This window comes from Carassius gibelio, chromosome A1 (genome assembly GCF_023724105.1).
Source record: "Carassius gibelio isolate Cgi1373 ecotype wild population from Czech Republic chromosome A1, carGib1.2-hapl.c, whole genome shotgun sequence".
In the NCBI taxonomy this organism is placed as follows: Eukaryota; Metazoa; Chordata; class Actinopteri; order Cypriniformes; family Cyprinidae; genus Carassius; species Carassius gibelio.
The window spans coordinates 29,323,358-29,342,173 of NC_068371.1; the positions used below are offsets into that span (position 1 = coordinate 29,323,358).

The 18,816-nt window shown below is 36.8% G+C and overlaps 1 protein-coding gene across 1 annotated transcript in view; it reads right to left on the reverse strand.

Annotated features, from left to right (window-relative positions):
• The window catches only part of LOC128017772 (cilia- and flagella-associated protein 58), a 68,798-nt gene that overhangs the window by 19,738 nt on the left and 30,244 nt on the right, over positions 1-18,816 (reverse strand). Inside the window, exons 12-15 of the mRNA XM_052603293.1 lie at positions 17,115-17,255; positions 14,860-15,083; positions 2,735-2,846; positions 2,540-2,644 (exon numbers count right to left, since the gene is read on the reverse strand). Of these exons, the coding sequence (XP_052459253.1) occupies positions 2,540-2,644; positions 2,735-2,846; positions 14,860-15,083; positions 17,115-17,255 (582 nt within the window). The remainder of the gene's footprint in view (positions 1-2,539; positions 2,645-2,734; positions 2,847-14,859; positions 15,084-17,114; positions 17,256-18,816) is intronic.

The following is an 18,816-nucleotide window of genomic DNA, read 5'->3' on the forward strand; positions in this document are numbered from 1 at the left end:
CCAAACAAAAGCAGTTTCTTAAAAAAAAACACATTACTGACGCCAAATTGTTGAACTTTAGTGTACTTCAACCTAATTAAATACAATTTTGACACAGTGCCTTTATGTGCAATTTCTCTTTACTTATTGCACCTCTAGTTCAGCTTTCCCTGACTCTAAAAACAAAATCACATGATTCAGAAACTGGTTTGTGTGTGTGTGTAAGCAGCGAGAGAGTTAGGGACTGGAGAACAGCATTCAGCGTTGAAGGAAGTGCTCGCCCATGAGCTTTGGAAATAAGAGGTCACAACCTTACTCTAAGTGCTGGATCTGTATTGCCTTCCTTTCTGTTTTACCCAAATGAAAACTTCTGCTTGGAAAACTCAATCTAACTCTACAGCACCTGATGCAAACCTTTCGCAAGCCTTACGACTCATCTGTGATATATTGTATATAGTGTTATATTACATTAACTGCAAGGCATAATAAACTAAAAATAAACATAATAAACTGTTTGTTGCAGGTAAAACAGACCTTCCTGTCATACATCAGTCTGTAATACGGTGAGTCACTAGGCCATTTCTTGCGGCCGCTTTGCATGAATAAATAGTTAACCGCTAATCGCCTGTCCAGTTTTGCCTCCACGAATATTAACTGGTATGATATGTTCCATGCCTCTTTTATTATTGTACTGCCTCAACGCAAATAATGCCACAATTAGAGTCTGTATCTGTGTGAAAATCAGCGCCTGCTCTTTGTTTTCCATAAAGTGCTGCATTGTGAATACTTCAAGATCTATACTGGTATTATATTTAAAATGGAACCTGTCTTGCAGGTCCACAGAAGTGCAGCATTGTCTTGACTGCAATGGCTTTTTTGCTGTCGTGTTCTAGACGGTATTATATTGTAAACTTTGTCACTGCAAACAGCTACAAAACAATAGGACAATGTCCTGCTGTCTAACAGCTGTGGTGGGGCTGTTTTAAAAGGCATCGAAGGCAGCTCAAGACTCACATAGCACTCGAGCTGAGCTGAGCGACTTCATAATTACACAAGAAGTTCATTTCTGGAGTCCATCGGCATATGTATTGATTTATTGAACTGAAGTTGTGAGAAATACTATACTGTTGATTAATTTATACATTCTAAGAGTTCATAGCTGCACCAAACAGAATTGCAAGAAAGTAATTAAAATGACAGATATTTCCAAACATACAGAAGCACAGGCCACGTACACACCGGAGTGACAGCTACATTTAAATGCAGAAGATTAAATTATCATTTCATGTGTGTACAGAACACGGCTCACTCCCGAAATTGCCATGAATGCCACAGCAATGTTGTGGCCTCTCGGAGAGAGTTCTTCTACACTACTACAGCTTCTGTATATATCAACAGTGTGTTCTGAATTGAGTTTAGGAAGAAAAAGTGAATCTAGTGATGACATGAAACAAAATCGAACACGCGATTTGTGATTTGATATGTCCCACGATTGAGATCCCGTCTGTTAAACTGTATTGATGTAGGCATTGAAAATAACCCTGATGTTAATGGCATTTTGAAAGCCAATTTTATCATTTCAGCTCAAGATCCGAAGTGAGAAAAAATAACTCTTAACACCATCAAACTGAATATCACAGTCCATGTCTACCCATCTCATAATGGTGAAAGTAAAGCAGACAGCTTCACTTAGATCATTTTTGTCTGTCTCTTTTTTTTCCCCCTCTCAGTTCTATAAGGTTTTTGGTTAGTTGCTTTGGTGCCACCATTATAGTATTTAAACAAACCCAGTTAAAAATCTCAAATATAGAAGCAAGAAGGCAGAACCAGCAGCACCTTTCTCCGTTCATAACCTAATAAGAGATTCCAAGTGCACTGATGTAAACAAATGTTGCTCCCTCAAGAAGCTCTACTTGAGCACCTGCTACATCTGTGAAATCAAATTTGTTTCTAGTCTGAGCAATGAACAGCATGGACCACTTCATTACAGTTTATGGAGGGCCCTTAGAATACTAGCCCATACACAAGGACGAAGAGAGGAAAATGACTGTGGCAAGTAACAACGCAAGTAATGTATGGCTAAATGTATAAATGACAGACTCGGCTTGTTGTGTAATAATGAATTGAATGGCAGGGAGATAATGACTCTCACATAGAGTTAGTGAAAAAAAATCATATATTAAGTAAACTTCAATAATAATAATACATTTAAACAGTTTTCTAATTAATTTACACCTGTGACGATGACAAAGCTGAATTTACAGCACCCGTTATTTCGGTCTTCACAGTCTTCATTTAATATGCAAATTTGGTGCTGAAGAAACATTTATTTATTTATTTTATAGTTTTATTGTGGAAACTATGTTTTTTTATTATTATTTTATTAATAAAATAACAGTATTTATTTCCAGCCATATATATTATAAATGTGTTTACTGTCACTTTTGATAAATAAATAAATACATACCTCTTGACCGCAAATGTTTGAACAGTAGTGTACATGATTTTTATTTGTCTATTTTCTATTCCGTGATTAGCATCAATGAGAGCATCTTCTTACCTGTAGCTGAAGCTCCTTCTCCACAACCTCCTGAGTCTTAGCTATCAGTCTCCGCTGAAGAGAATGAATCTTCTGAATCAGTTCAAAACTGCTTGGATCACTCGCCTACGAAGAAAAAGAAGCGAAATCAAACTGTTTTGGAAGAGTGTATTATTTCTATAACTGGTTCAGTAACAAGTTATTGTAAGTTCATACCTCTAGTTTTCTCCAGCGGTGGACATTCAAAGGATTGCCAAGCTCATCCTCTAGAGCTCGACACCTTGTCCTCTCTTTCAGCAGCTCCCTCTGCATATGAAACACTTCCTGTCTGCCATCAGAACAAAGAAACACAGGTAGAGTGACTCCGACTCTGGTTTTCAGGCCGCAATAAAAGCTAAAATAATCTACTAATTTATAGTCAGTCATTTAAAGTCCCTGCATCCTGGCAGGATGCAACAGCACTTTGAAAATGAGCTTGCATGAGAGGTTCAAAAAGCCTGCACTTCACTTATTCACTTATGCACTACAACAGGCACAAACAGGGACACGCAAACAAGAGGGTGCATGGAAGCGAGAGGGAGAAACAAATCTCTCGGATCTCATACCGACAGGTTATGGCTCACAACACAATCCTAGCTGACACTTGTAGACATATATGCTTTTCTGTAGATGTGTGCACATAGATTCTAGTGATCATAGCTATTAGTCTATGCACATATTCGCTGAATATTCTCATCATTTATTAAATTAGTTATGCACAAATTTGGTTTCAAGCTAGATTTTTTTAAACATGTTTTGAAGAATAATTTAGTGCTATTTTCTCATGAAAAATTCAAAATTGCTATGTAGTTAGAGTGTTTCAAGTGGTTGCTTATGATATTTTTTTTTTTCAAGATTGAGTCACTCTCTCCATGTACTGTACATGGATTTTTTTTTTTAATCATCCAAGGTAATTGTTTGCCTGAGTGCTTAGAAAAGTAATAAATGTCTGCTTTCCTAGCATCACTTTAAAGGAATAGTTCATAAAAAAAAACATTTGCTAAATATTTACTCACGCTCAACATAGTTGAGTTTATTTCTTCATTGAAATATGACATCACTTCCTTTGCTTTGAATGGATGCCGTCAGAATGAGAGTTCACAGATAAAACTGATAGAAACAATTTCATAAAAATCCGCATGATTCAGTCCATCAATTAATGTTCATTTTGAAGTGAAAAACTGCATGTTTGTATTAAACACATTCATCATTAAGATGTTTTAGAGTCCTATGGATATTATAATATTATATTGCTTTCTCAAGTGAAGCAGAAGTTGTCTTTTCTGAATCAGGAGAGAAATATGCAAAGATGTTGCACCCTTTATAAGCCCAAATAATATAATAAGCCCTTTATAAGTTCAAAGCCATTCTAAACAAATATGTCTTTGGGTTTTGATGTGAGAGGACAACAGAGGATGGAGGGACTATTTGGATAATGGACTATTTTTGCCAGAAGCGATGTCTTCAAGTGAAAATTCCTCAATTTGTTTCTTAAAGACAAGACATGAATTGATAGATTGGAGTTGTGGATTATTGTAATGTTTTTATCAGATGTTTGGCCTGTCATGGGGGGCAGGACCAGCGTTTCAAGTCTCTGCTGTAGTTGTAACATTTGCCCGTTACAATGTTTGATGTGTTGTCATAATAATGGACAACTGGGGGAAAAAAAGACACCTGTGCTCTGTTGTGTTTTGTTAGATTGCACCCACCTGTAATTTTGCACAACAGCGTGTACATGACCCCTACAACGGAGCCACTTATGGCAAGTCTAGCTACAGCCAGTGTCTTCCTTTGACCTGCTACAGTGATTCAACTCCACAAATAAACAACTTGAAAGCTCCATCAACCAACCTATTAGCACAGGTGGCTTGCCAGAGTATGGAAAAAGCAAATTACACCATTTCAGCCACAATAAGAAAGCCTCTTGAAATACATTGAAAATAAATAAATGGAAAAACCATCTCTAATGACATCTAAGAACATTTATGTAGATGTAGATGGAATAGAGGAATAGATGTAGCACGGATAGAGTACATCCGAGTTTCATTCATACTACACACAATCATGCCATACTTTTTAACCATCACAACCCCCAAATAAAAAAGTAGGGCCACAATATTCCTTCTTTAAGATGGTCTTTTAGCCCTTTTAACCTAGAAATGACAAAGAGCCATACTGTAAAACTCAGTCGAAATGATGCAGCCTTTAAACAGAATGTCCTAAAACTAATGACAATCTACAGCTCATTTACCTGAGTTCAATGAAGGGTGAGTTTATGAGGATGTTAGCGATTAGCGTGCTAAATTGATCAAAAAGTAAATTCCTTTGGGGGAAAATTACCAAAATCGTTAGTGTACCATCATTTGTCTAGCAATGAAAGTAAACCTTTAGAGGTTGCAAATGTTGTTGTGCTAAAAGACGGGAATTGCTTCTAAATGGCATGGATTGATTTCTCAAGTCCTGCAAGGTCTTTTTTTCGTCATTAACGATTCAGACAAAATCAACGTTGTTTGCTATTTTCGAGGGAGAATAATTGGCATTAGCTCTTGTTTTGGGTTGCTTTCACAATGGCTCTGTTCCAAAACCTACTGAGCTATAACTACAGAGTATATTAAGGTGCCATAGCCAAGCTCCTGACACAAAAGCATGTTTTAGACTGTACACGTGCTTCTGCTTAACAACATGCTAATATCAAACTCTATTCTTTCCATTTTGATCCATGAAGTTTGTAAGCTCTAAGTTTTTTTACAAATCAAGTGTTCAGTCCTAAACTGAGTCTTTATTAAGTGTCTTCCTTCATTAAAATCGATGGCAAGGCAAACAAACAAGATATCAGGCGGTCTGATGTGAAGAAGAATCTTCTTGTACAATAGGCAACAACATACACAAACAAAACAAAACATTCCATATTACAATACAACATCATTTTTTAAGGCTGCACCCTATGTAGGTTGCATTTGTCGGCTGCATACGTTTCACACATCTTTTTTCAGTATGGACTGGAACGTGCATACGCAGAAAAAATGTCAACATATTTTTATCATACATAAAGTCAATCTACTATTATAGCACTATCATTAAAACAAAAATCTATTGGAAAGCCACAATTCCCAGTGCCACATCCATTTTTATTTTCCAAACTTTTAATAGGTGAGAGGAAGTATTCTTTGATCACTTTGCTCAAAACATGTTTAATCTGACTCTGACACCCTAGAACTTTCTTCGCATCGCATTTTTGATTACTCCAAGTTTGTATCTGGGAAATCTAGCAGGCACTTTTTCCTGGAGCTTTAATAAAATACTTTTAGTGGCACTCAGTTTGATCTTTTCTTAACAAAAGCTTCTTAGCATTGTGTGCATCCAAATACATGACATCTCTGCACTTTAAAAAGGATATACCACAAGAGAATAACATTAAATGTGATACAAGAGCATATGGTAATTCCTGACAACAGTGCTCCAGGGAAACCATATTAATCTTAATCATTGGTCATTTTACTACACCTTACACCAGACAATAGAGTCTTAAAAGGATTTCCTGTCCAGACTGGGGGAAATAAAAGCAGCGTTTTCCATTTTCTTGCCTTTGCTGGCTATGGCTGTAATTTATGCATTTTAATTGTGTTTTTGGCAAAGCTTTTGTTTTTCTGCTCTCACTATTCTCTCTTCTCAATTGTGTTTTGCATAAATACATCACTGTCCCATAAAAGAAAGCAAGCCATCAATCTTTCGCCATCAACAAATTAATTCCACTATGACAAATAAATATCTGATTTAGAAAGGATGCATTTTATCCACGTTTTCTCTTAGTCATTGTTTTAGTTTGTATTCCTTACTTTTGCTGTTGTTTCGACTGAGATCTGCATGGAGATATGGAAGGCGGGAGAAAGAGTGGGTTGAGGTATATAGATTGATTTATTCAGGAAGGCAGGGTTGATATCAGGAACTTAAACTTTAATCAGCATGCTTATAGAGTTCAGGACTCCCGCCCACACACACGTTTTCCTGTGTTGCAAAACATTTTCTCGTGTTGGAACTACACATATTTTCAGGCAATAGCAGAGAAATGGTAAAACAAAAGGCAATGGTGTCAAGAACTGGCCGTGTACAGGCCCAAGTATCATTCAGCAGCATTAACATCAGCATCTTCCCAATAAGAAACATTAACAGCCGCCTATATAGGCAGTAGTGCTTCCACATATACCACCCTAAGGCTGCAGCAAGTGATTCTTTTAAGCACCACACATAAACTTTCTCTATCACCTGATAGATATCACTGAAATAGGTGTCTTGAGATATCCCACCTGTCTCTGTGACAGACAGTCCTAGGCTCTGTAAGCAGCCAAAAAAAAAGAATAGGAACCCAACATGCATGTGTAAGAACCTGAAAATGTGGAGGCAAATCCTGGGCCTGGATTGCCTGTTTGAATAAGATGCTAGAAGATGGTGGGAATGTTTGGGAAACCCTTTTTAGAAATTTTTTCTTAAGTTAAAAAATAAGAAGAAAACGGCAGTTGAGAAGGAATTTCTTCTTAAGAATGTTTCACGTTCTTTAAGCCAAATTCTGCCCCTACCATCTGAATGCTGCTGCAGAAAATGAGACTCATCCGAACAGGCAACATTTTTTCAATCTTCTATTGTCCAAATTTTGGCTATTTATTAGTTGCTTATTAGCTTGCATGTTACTAGCATACTGGCTGTTTATTAGTACTTATAAAGCACATACTAATGCCTTATTCTGCATGACTGCATTTTAGATCCATTAATCCACCTCATACCTAAACTTAACAACTACCTTACTAACTATTAATAATCAGCATTTACAGGAGTTTATTCAGGGAAAACTCTTAGTTAATAGTGAAAATGTGTTCCCTATTCTAAAGTGTTACCAGAACATGTGTAAAGACTGTATGCATAAAACCTCTATTATCTGAGGGACTGTATTTCAGTTTGATTGAGGAAAGTATCTACAGTATTATGCCTATTATAGCATATTACAAATAAGGCTTAAGGTAACGCAGCTAGCAGTTAGACAATGCTCAAGGAACGTTTATTTAATTCTTATGAAATATTCATGCTGATCTGAATGGAGGATTGCTGGGAATTCATCTGTTCGGTTGCCAGTCAACTGCTTTTTAAGTTTCCAGCTTCCTAATGAGCAAGAGGAGGGGAGGAACATGTGGTTCTGCTCCGTATGCTTCACCTAGTCCAACCAGAGGTGAATAAAACATGGAGTTGAATTACCAGACATGGATCTCATTAAATGTTGACAAATTGTTGTAACTTTGGTCATTTTTCATACTAATCACAGCAGAAGCTAATTTTCACCCGAAGCAGGGAATTGAACAAACAATTGTTATAACTTGCATTATTATTAATATTAATATTCAATTAATTTATGGGAACTGTGGTACTTTTTAGCCCCGTGCCACCATAGTGTGCAATGTAGACTACATGTACTTTCGAGTAGTATGAAAGAGTATGATGTTCCATTTTTGATCACAGTTCACATTTGCTATGATCGACACACACACACACACACACACACACAAAAACATTTTTCTCCATTTTTAATTTGTAGAAAATTACATAGTTCAATGATATACTGACCGCTAAACCACAAATGTTCACGCTTAAGAGAGGAAATAGAGTAATAAAAGTAGAAAGGATGGAGGACAAGCGCTAGTGGGCACCAAAGGGAGACAAAGATGGAGTAAGAGAGAAAAAAGAAAGCAGTTACAGAAAGGTGCCTACGGCAGTACACATATAAAACAAGGAGCTGATAAAGTCCAAGGCCTCTGTCCGGAAAATGTGCAGCAGTGAGCTAATATGTCAAAGGTAAGGTCCATCCGTCCTAGTCTCTCTCTCTCTCTCTCTCTCTCTCTCTCTCTCTCTCTCTCTCTCTCTCTCTCTCTCATTCTTTCTATTTCTGACCTTATTTCAGAAAACCAATTATGTAATGTTCCTCTAATGCAATAAAAACAGGGGGAATGGAGAGGGAAAAAGTTTGAGAGCTGTAGAGAATGTACTGATGCTCATGTAAGCTCATGTTTTAATTGACATGAAGTGCACCTAAGGGTAACCCCGTGATTCAGGCCGAGATAGGCAAACATAATTTATTTTGGAGTATAGGCTCTTTGAAATCATTTGAAATGGAAAGACCTCTTCATTACAGCAGACAAACACACAGCACAACAATTTGGTTCAAAGCTGGATCAAAGAACAAATCATACACACAAACACACACTTTCACATCATTGGTCCATGCTCTGTATTGTTCATTCCACTCTGTGGTTTTAATCTTCTAATGAATATTTCAGAAAAATGCAACAGAATTTAGTTCATTATGGCATAAATGATCATGGTCTCATTTACTGAAAAACAGATAAGTAAAAAACAGCACCATACTGTACATGCAACAATAAGACCACATCTGGTGTGCTACTTTAAAACTAAGACGTAAAATGCCACACATGGTTCAAATGAAATGAATCGTTTTTCAAACTACTTTATGTACATGAGCCATCTGAATGAACCTATTCATTAAAATGAATCTTAAGACTGAAAGGCTAATATCACTAGCTACCGCACCACTCAAAGTGCTCATTTTCACATCAAAATTAAGATATTTTCTAATATATGCATCTACAGTTGTGTTGTAATATTGTTTTGTATTCATACACTGGGCTACCTGCGAATGCTTCAACAATGCTTTCTTTAATAGCATGCATGTTGAAGCAGTTTATGATTTAAATGTTGGTTAAATTCAAATATATCCAACAGCATAGATAACACTTTATTCTTATGGAAATTATAATTCTCAGGCCATAGAATTTGAGCTTGGGGTATATGAAGTACTTTAGATGTCGCTCAATCTGGAAATAAACTACATGCATCATAACTTACTCAGAGAAATAACACTTACTGCATATGGACTTACAAACATGAAGCTTATATCCAAGATGACGCATGGTAGACATCTAGGGCCCTATCTTGCACCCAGCGCAATTGACTTTGTACACCGACGCATGTGTCATTCCTATTTTGCACCTGCGCAAAGCGCGCTTTTCCCTCCACAGAAGCACGTCGCTAAACTAGTGAATGAACTTGCGCTCCCTGGGCTGTTCAGCGCAAAAAAGGAGGCGTGTTCCGGCGCAAACAATCCCTGGTGCTATTTTGCTGTTCCATTAAACAATTGCGCCACTGACCAGAAAAAAACTAGTCTAAAGTCAGTGGCGCGTTGCGCGTTGTTCATTATGCTATTTTAAGGGCGCATGCTTGACCATAATGTATAGCGTGCACAACGCGCATACACTTTGCTCATGTAATCTACACAGATGCAACAGTTATTTTTGCAAATCATAAATTGTTACACTAAAAAAATATTAACACATGAGATGACGGAAATCATTGTGGTGTGCCACGAAGATGTGAAAAAATAGGCATAAATCTAGCTTACAAATTATTCAGGCTACTTGTAGTAATTAAGGATTAGACCTGTTTGCCCAATAGTGGCAAGACATATATGTATATAAGGACATCTGACAAATTGGTTTGTCCGTCAAGAACCAGGAAAAAAAATAGATGAAACAATTGTGTCTATTTCCTCCCACGCCTGTTTAACCGACGCTATTTTGGGTGGGTTTCTCCCATCCCCATACAACACAACTTCTCTGTCTTTCACTGCTCTTACAAGAACATCAGTCTCCTCGGCTGTGAACCGCTCCTGGCGTGCGCCTGGTAAATACGCCATAATAATAGCAATCCATAATGGAACTTGCGCACCTGCTTTTAAAGGGAATGTTGGATGATGCTCTGATTGGTTTATTTCACGTTACGCCCAAAACACACCTATGAATAATGAAGCTACTTCAGACCAACCCATTTTAGATTTGCGCTGGGCGCAAGAGCCATTTATCCCGCCGGGAAAATAGCAACAGCGCCGAGACCCGCCCACAAACTTACTTGCGCTTCGCGCTTTGACACTTGCGTTTCAGATCGTTAAAATAGGGCCCCTAATTTCAATACAATAGTGTAATATAGTATCAAAGAGGCTTGTATATATTGTTTATTCAAATCAGATTCTGCCACTAATACCAGATGTTCATGGTTTTCCTGCATTATTATGTACATTTATTTGTGTTGTCAATTACCTGTGTCATCCAGTACGCAGCAGACAAACACCATCTTAACGATTTGAATGCCGCTTATCATGCCCAAAAAGACCAGAAACATTATAGATACCATCTGTAAGTAACAATTAATTTAAATACATATATACTAAAAACTAAACCTGTGCAACTGATAAGCTAATAATATGGTTTTGGCTGTCTGGCAATGATGCTTTCTGTGAGTAGGGAATGGCAATATGGCTGTTCAAACACTTCTGGTTACTTCACCACCTGATGAGTAATCCAGTCATTTATAGATCTGTGGCTAATAAACATGCTTCCAATCAACACTGCATTTATGAACACAGTGGGCATTGAAACAAACACAATGTAAAGCTCTGAATGCAGTCATCATTTTTCACTTTTTGTTAATCAAAGTAGTCACAATCTCTATTAATTATTCTGGCAATTGCACAGCCCTATAGTTCTACCTTTTTTAATCTTCATCGGAAGGTCACAACCCTTATGAGAAGAATGCATGTGTAATCACTCAATTGTAATTTATTTCTCTTATAGCCGATTTAAGTGCCTTGTGATGATACAGGATGACCTTGTGTGAAAAGTCTGAGCATGTAACTATGTATGATTTAAAATGGCATGCATTATCATTATCCCCATGAGCCTTGATTGCAATCTCTTTTGAGAAGTAGAGTTCATTTGACTGTCATTATTAAGAAAATGGTTGCATTTACATTATAATCATTCTCTGTCTCTGTTGAGTGGAAGTGGGGAGGAGTCAGCTTCCTGAGTGCATCTGAATGCAGTTCTTATGGACCGGAGGAGTTTTTGGCCATCTTTACACAGCTTTACTTTTGGTTGTATATAGCCCAATTTAATTGCCAAGTTGCACAGAGGTAGATAATTATTTGTGACTGAGACACAAGCTTGTTGACAAGAGTTCAGGGGCCCATGAGTTGACAAACTGACACAGCGACGTCAAGTCAAAGTTATGACCGTAGCCCCTTCTGCTTCAGTAGGTGACAAAAGCAGTGCAGCAACTCTCCTTAGGTCACTCTACAGAAATAGATGAACTCCCATTTGGATTTGTTAGGATCTTTTTGGAGCATCACTGATACAGACTATTCTGAAATGTTTCAAGAATCTATTCCATTGAGATTCCTGAATATCCTTCTATGAAGTGGGCTCCATACCTTTGAGATTCATTTGAGGTCATGCAGAATAAAGCACTGATATTTGCTTTAGAATTACTAATAAACATTAGCCAATATGCTAGTAACATGCATGATATAAGATTCTCATATTGACTAGAAATATTGAGCAAAGTTGCTCCTGCCTCATCAGGTGTACTAAAAAAAACATACTGAAAGCATTTCATAGGAGCCAATCACACAAAATGTGCAAACGCATCCCATTTGTGTCATTTATGTTGCATCTTGTGCCACAAACCCTGTTTTTGAAATAGTTTTTTTTAAGTAAATAAGTAAGAATAAATAAGCACACCTTCTGTTCAGTTCCGTTGTGCTCAATCTAACTGCTCCAATACAAGAACATATCCTACGTAAGCAGGGTTTTTTTGTATTTCTGTTGCATTCCTTATTTGCAAGTCACTTTGGATGAATGTATAAATGTAAACATTGAATGATGTCAGTTGCTTGTGAGACTTTTCTTTCATGGACTTCTCCCAAAAACCCTTAAGCCCAAAGGAAATATTTCTTCACACCCAGGCACTGATATGCTACACTCAGCGTCTTTGAGGGAACTACACTGCACTGATGACAGCAATAATGACTAAAATGTGCCACCTGTTTACCATAGAGGCTTGTACATCAGCAGAGATCTTGGCATCCAAGCTCGGCATCAAGTCAACCCATCTGGCACAGCGGCTGCTGACTAGTCTCTCTGAAACCTCACTGCTAGCTCAATGATTCTCACATATGTTTCAGAGCATAGGAAGGAAAATAATGTGTACGTGTATATTTTCCATTTAGGGTTAAGGGTGCTAAAGGGACATGACTGATTTAAAGAAAGATGTGATGCTCACATTTTAGTAGATAAATGCTTTTTGAAACAAAAATGTTGTCTCTAAATTGAGAATGCCAATCCAACTGCAGCCGACTAGCGAGTAGTAAATTATAGTTCATGGAAGTGACTATGGGGTTAAAAAAAAAGGGAACAAGCTCATTAGTTTTCACAGAGCAAGGTTAGTTACATTTTTGAATGGATCAGCCATTGGAACTAATCATTTGAGTGAATGGACCAACAAGTCACTCGTAAAGACAGCTGCTTGTGAAGTGAGTTGTGAGTTGTGAACAAATGATTTGAGTGAATGATTCAATGACTCACTCATTGAGACAATTGCTGCATTCAGAACCACATTCTAGTTTGCTACTCTTACTGTTTGTGACCCTGGATCACAAAGTCTTAAGTCGCACAGATATATTTGTAGTAATAGCCAAAAATACATTGTATGGGTCAATATTATTGATTTTTATTTTATGCCCAAAATCATTACGATATTAAGTAAAGATCATGTTCCATGAAAATATTTTGTAAATTTTCTGTTTTCTGTTTAAAGTTTTGATCAGTAATATGAATTGCTAAGAACTTCAACTTTAAATGCGATTTTCACCATATTTAAACTTTTTTTAAGCACCTTCAGATTCCAGATTTTCAAATAGTTGTATCTCTGCCAAATACTGTCCTATCCTAACAAACAGTACGTCAATGGAAAACTAATTTATTCAGCTTTTTGAATTTACTTTTGACTGGAGTAGTAGATAGAACATGGTTTGGGATTCAGCAAGTCACTTGTTTTATTGAGTGAATGATTCACAGACTCACCCATAAAGCCAGTCGCTTGTCTTCTTCTGGAATTATTTAGCTTTGTGATTGAATCGTTCAAGTGAATTATTCAATGACTACCTCATAAGGACAGGTTCAATTTAGAACTGCATACTAATTTCTACCAACTATTTATATGGCAGAAACAGTAAAAGTTTTATGTAATTGTGAATTCAGCTGTAATCACGTATTTCATTCATGAATCAATCAGAGCTGTGTAAAAATGTGCTTGTTTTTGTCATTGAATAAACAATTCAACAATTCAATTTGCTCCTAAACAGTTTTTTTTTTTTTGTTTCTGAATCAAGTGTTTTTGAATAAATCATCCACTTGTTTTCACTTATTTTAAAATTTTTGAATGTATATAGAGATTTTTGCTCATTTAAGTGTCTGAGAAAGATCTCTAAAATGTAAGAAAAAAAAAGAAGAAGAAGAAGAAGAAGAAGGAGGAGAAAAATTCTTTCTGTGGCTGGTTCTCTGGAGAAACCTTTGATTAAATAAATTTTGGGCCGATGAAAATTTCACTACATAATTCAGGCTCGCTGAATATTTAGTGATTTTGCATTTGCTTGAGAGATGGAAGAGAATGTAAGGTCACCACCACCCCTCGTGTTACTAAAATAACCAACAGAGGGTTAGTAAAACCCTTCTAGATCTGGTTTGACTTTAGTTGCGAGACCTGCCAGTGTTTTCGAGCGTTCCCTCATTTTCCACAGCACTCTTACTTAGCGAAGCACTCCATTAAAAAATATTTGTATCACACATCTTTTGTGGGCGAAAAAAGTGTTATTGAGAGTGGTGAATTACAGCTTTTAAAAACATCAATAAACATCTAGCGGGGGTCAATACTGACGAGCATTATCTGACAAGCACTCAATTAGCTCCGTCTCTTTGTGCTGTATGTACCTGTGATTGAGGCACAATCATTATATCATTATACCTCTAAAGAGTACATGAGTGTTGCAGAAAAGTGATCAAACACCTGCTCCCATTATGTTTTTGAGCAATAGATGTAAAAAAAGAAACTAATAGGTGTATATAAGTATGACAATGAATTGTAAAGTGGTTCAAAAGTGCAACACAAGTGATTAACTTACACACCATTAAGCCAGATTGCTTTCATAACACCAGCATATTACAGTCCACATGAAACCGTAAACAGCTTTCACACCAACCAAGCGAATCGACCTCTGACGTCAAACACGCTTTAGTGTGAAACTGAACCAAGCCTACTCTTAGTGTGCAAAGTAAACTGAAACACTTCCATACGCAGACATATTCTTTGCAAAGAAATTAGATAATGCAACAAACTAGAGCCCTGTGTGTTACCTGAGGTCCTCCGCATTAGAGACGGTCTTGTTGAGGATGTTCTTTTCTCGTCTTTGCTTCTTGATCTCTAGCTTCAGGAGTCTGATATCCTCCAGTCTTTCATTGTACTGAATATCCCCCTTGTTCATGATGGACTGCTGGATTTTGATCTTTTCGTACAGTAATGCCAGTGCTTCGTTTCTCTTCATCAGCTGCATCCCCAGGAGGTCACGCTCATTTCTCACCTTGTAAATAAACACATAAACACATGCGCAATCAATGCACAAATGTAGATAAAAGGCATGTTAGCTAATTAATACATTCCTTTTATTTTATACCAGCTTGGTACTGGATTTCTGGAACTTTTAACACCTCTTCAAGCATCTGTGAGAAAATCATCAGAAGTACTTTCACTTATATATTATAATTATAAAAAGCAGGTCTATGAAGGGCTATACAAGCCATACTGTAATTCAATCTGGTGCTCTCACACACTCATATTCTCCTTTCACATATATACATACATACATTTTTGCTCTTAGAGTCACATATTTTAGTGCACACATTCATACATTTTCCTCTTATATTCATAGGTATTTACAAACACATTTATAAATTTTGCAAGTATACATTTAATATCATGAATAATCCATTTATGTAAGAAGAAAAAGCATGCATGTTTAAAGAAAATATGTGTATGTAAGAGAAGAATGTACGTGTGAGAGAGTATAGTGGAAACGGAAGGCAATTTAGACACAAACTTTGAAAATTTAAGAGTGTGTATATATATATATATATGTAAGCAGAAACATGTGAATGTGAAAGGAGAATGTATGTGTGTGAGAGGAGAAATATATGTATGCGAAAGGAGAAAGTAAGTGTATGAGAGTGCCAGAATGAATTATGGCTTGTACGGCCACTCATACAGGCCAGTGTTTTCTGCAAAGATTTGATGACTCAGCAATGCTGGTCTTTTCAGGATAATAACCAAAAACTTCAGGCAACTTGACAAATGTTGTGAAGGTTTGGGAAAATGTATTATAAAGAGGTTTTAGGGTCTTTTAGTTAGAGGTGTTAGTTCAATGGATTTCAATAAAATGTCAGGGGGAAAAAGTCTGGAAGGCTGCACAATATATATATATTTTTGTGTGTGTGTGTGTTACTGTACACACCATATATACTAAAAGGATGTTATGTAAAATGCTAAATTGACATTCTTTCTGAACTTTCACTAAACTACACTGTATGCACAAAATTTTCCATCGCAGAAATGTACAGCTATATGTGTATTGTATGGTATGTGCATGGTAGTTGTTGCATGACAGACAGTATACAATATGGAGTTTGGAGAGTTCAGGGATGTACAGACGATGAAGCTTTATTAATGTGCGTGGATAGCCAGAGGAGTGTGGAAGCTGGTGTCAGCAAAGGCAATTTGGACAAAATGCCTTTTTGAATGGGTTAACCTTTACCAAAGAACCAATGTCAGCAATGTACAGCAGCAATATATTAACATTAGATTCACTTTATGATCTCTAATAGTGACCCAATTGCCTTACTTTTACTTAATGTGTAAAAAAAAATGTATGCAGTTAATAAAGCTAATATTCAAGCCTATATTTAAAGCTATATACACATGTCAATTTAATTCAGCTAAGAGACAAACAGGGATATCGGAGAAAAGACATCTTTGTACTCATATTGGTTTCATATATTTTTGTTATCAATACTTTCAAACAACATCACTACTTTTAAAGAGACATAATAATAAAACATTATGGCAAAATGATTAATATATTTTAAAGGAAATGTAGCTTTTAAAGAGTTTTTTTTACTTAAAAACATTCTCCAGACATCACTTAGACATTTTAGACCCCCCCCTTTTAATCAGTAATTGAAAATATGTTCATCATATGATGCATATTCAGGTTGCTGTCTTTATAAATGTAATAGATTCAGAGTCAGACAAATGTCACATCAGTGCCTACTATTGAATGATTTTTCTGGTCGGCTAGTTAATCATCTTAGACTTCTGACTCAACTGAGATCAGAAGCTCTAAATGTTTCAAAATGCCAAGACCAATTTAGGCCTCCCCACTGACTCAATTTCCTTTTGCTATTTTAAAGAGAGGTTGACCCTGTTCCCGCTGGACTTCCTCAGAAGTGAGATTCCAGATCTAATGACTTTTGAGTGAACTGTCTTTTTCACAGCTAGCGAAAGCAGCCTATTGAAGAAGGAACACAAGGACATGCAGACACCTTCCACCTGTCTGTACCTGATCAAGCTCTTTTTTCTGCCGGATCCTCTCAGCATCAGCCTCTGCTATGATCTTCAGCAGCTCGCGTTCCTCTGCCTCCTGTTTCTCAATGAGCTGCTTCGTCTCCTGAGCCTGTTGCTTCATCTTCTGTAACTCAGCCTGTAGGAACAGGACAATCAATGCAAAAGAGAACAGAAAAATTAAAACAGAACTGAAAAACTCTTTATATGCTATGTGAGTTCGCAAAAAGCTGGAAGACTTTCCAAATGTATAAAAGTGATACAATTTTAAAAAAAGGAATTATGCTGATTCAAATTATGATAAACCTGCCATTGTGTGAATATTATGTCATCACATTTTCTATATACAAAGTAATCTGAATATGAGCATTTTAAAATGTATTATAATCTAATTAATTATTTTTTTTAATCTGATTATGTTATCCAGATTACATGTAATCACTTAATACCCAGCACTGTGATTACATGTATTAAATGATCTACATTTTATTGTAAATTAGATATATCTGATTTATGTTAATGTATATATTGTCTCTTCTCTCTCAAGATTCAAGAGTAAAATGTGCTTTACTGACATGATAAACTGGTTCACGCTGACAAAGCCTTAGTAAACATTATATATACGTGCACAATAAATGCTCTTTATAGTGGTTTGCATAGAGAGGATTGAATATGTTGCTGATTTATGTGTAGTGCGTGAGGTTCAAAAGTGCAGTTGTGTTTCCATCTCATTTCGTGTGCAGCAGGAGCACAGCGTGTTCTCCTTCAACAGCGAGGACTGTCTGTGTCTGGCTTTCTTTGTGTCTATGTTTGCTGAGTCTGTAAACAGTCCGGAGTTTAAGTTCAGGGTTGGCCATGGTAGTCAGGTATTTGGTTATGGAGTGTTTTATTTCAATTTCCCTCCTTTTGTTGTCATTTCCGCCAGGAGTACAAAAGAAAACCAGATATAAAAATGGACTCTAATTACTCTCCTAATAAATGTCCCTGATTTTATTATGTGCAATTCGTCTTATTCTAAAAGAAAACAATGTTTGTTTGCCCTTAAGAGGTCGCAGCCAAAACTTTCTGCAGATATTATCTGGTGTTTGTTTTCTGCTGTATTTTTGCAGAATTCTGCCTGCAAAATCTATTGGGTTTTTGTCTCATTCAAGGCTAGAATACACTACATGACATTTGCCCTGATTTTCTGCCAGTTTATAGACTGGAGAAGTTGACGCTAGTTGCTGAATGTCAGAGCAGTCTGCAGATTTGACTTGACAGATTTCATAGAAAATTGCATAGTGTATGATGCTCATGGACACAGATTTTTTAGCTTCAGGCGGAGGATGTCTAACATGTTTGGTATTTTGAGCGGATTTTAGGACACATTAGCTGTGTCTCATTTAGAAGGCTGTGCCCTCCGGAGGTCACATCCTCTGAAGAATGCTTATACGAAGTGTCCTCAACCTAGAATTAAATGAGACGGTATTCATAGGACGGGATGTAAAGGAAACAGGAAGCATCGGGTATCTGTTTTTAAACTGTAAGGTAAGTTGATTTAAGCCCCGTTCACACCAAGAACGATAACTATAAAGATAACTATAAAGATAACGATATTAGCATCCACACCAGCAAACGATATCGTCTGTTTATTATGAGCACACGTGCGTCTGCCGCTTTAAATCCTCGAGCTCGTTACAGCAGGATGGATTCTGATTGGA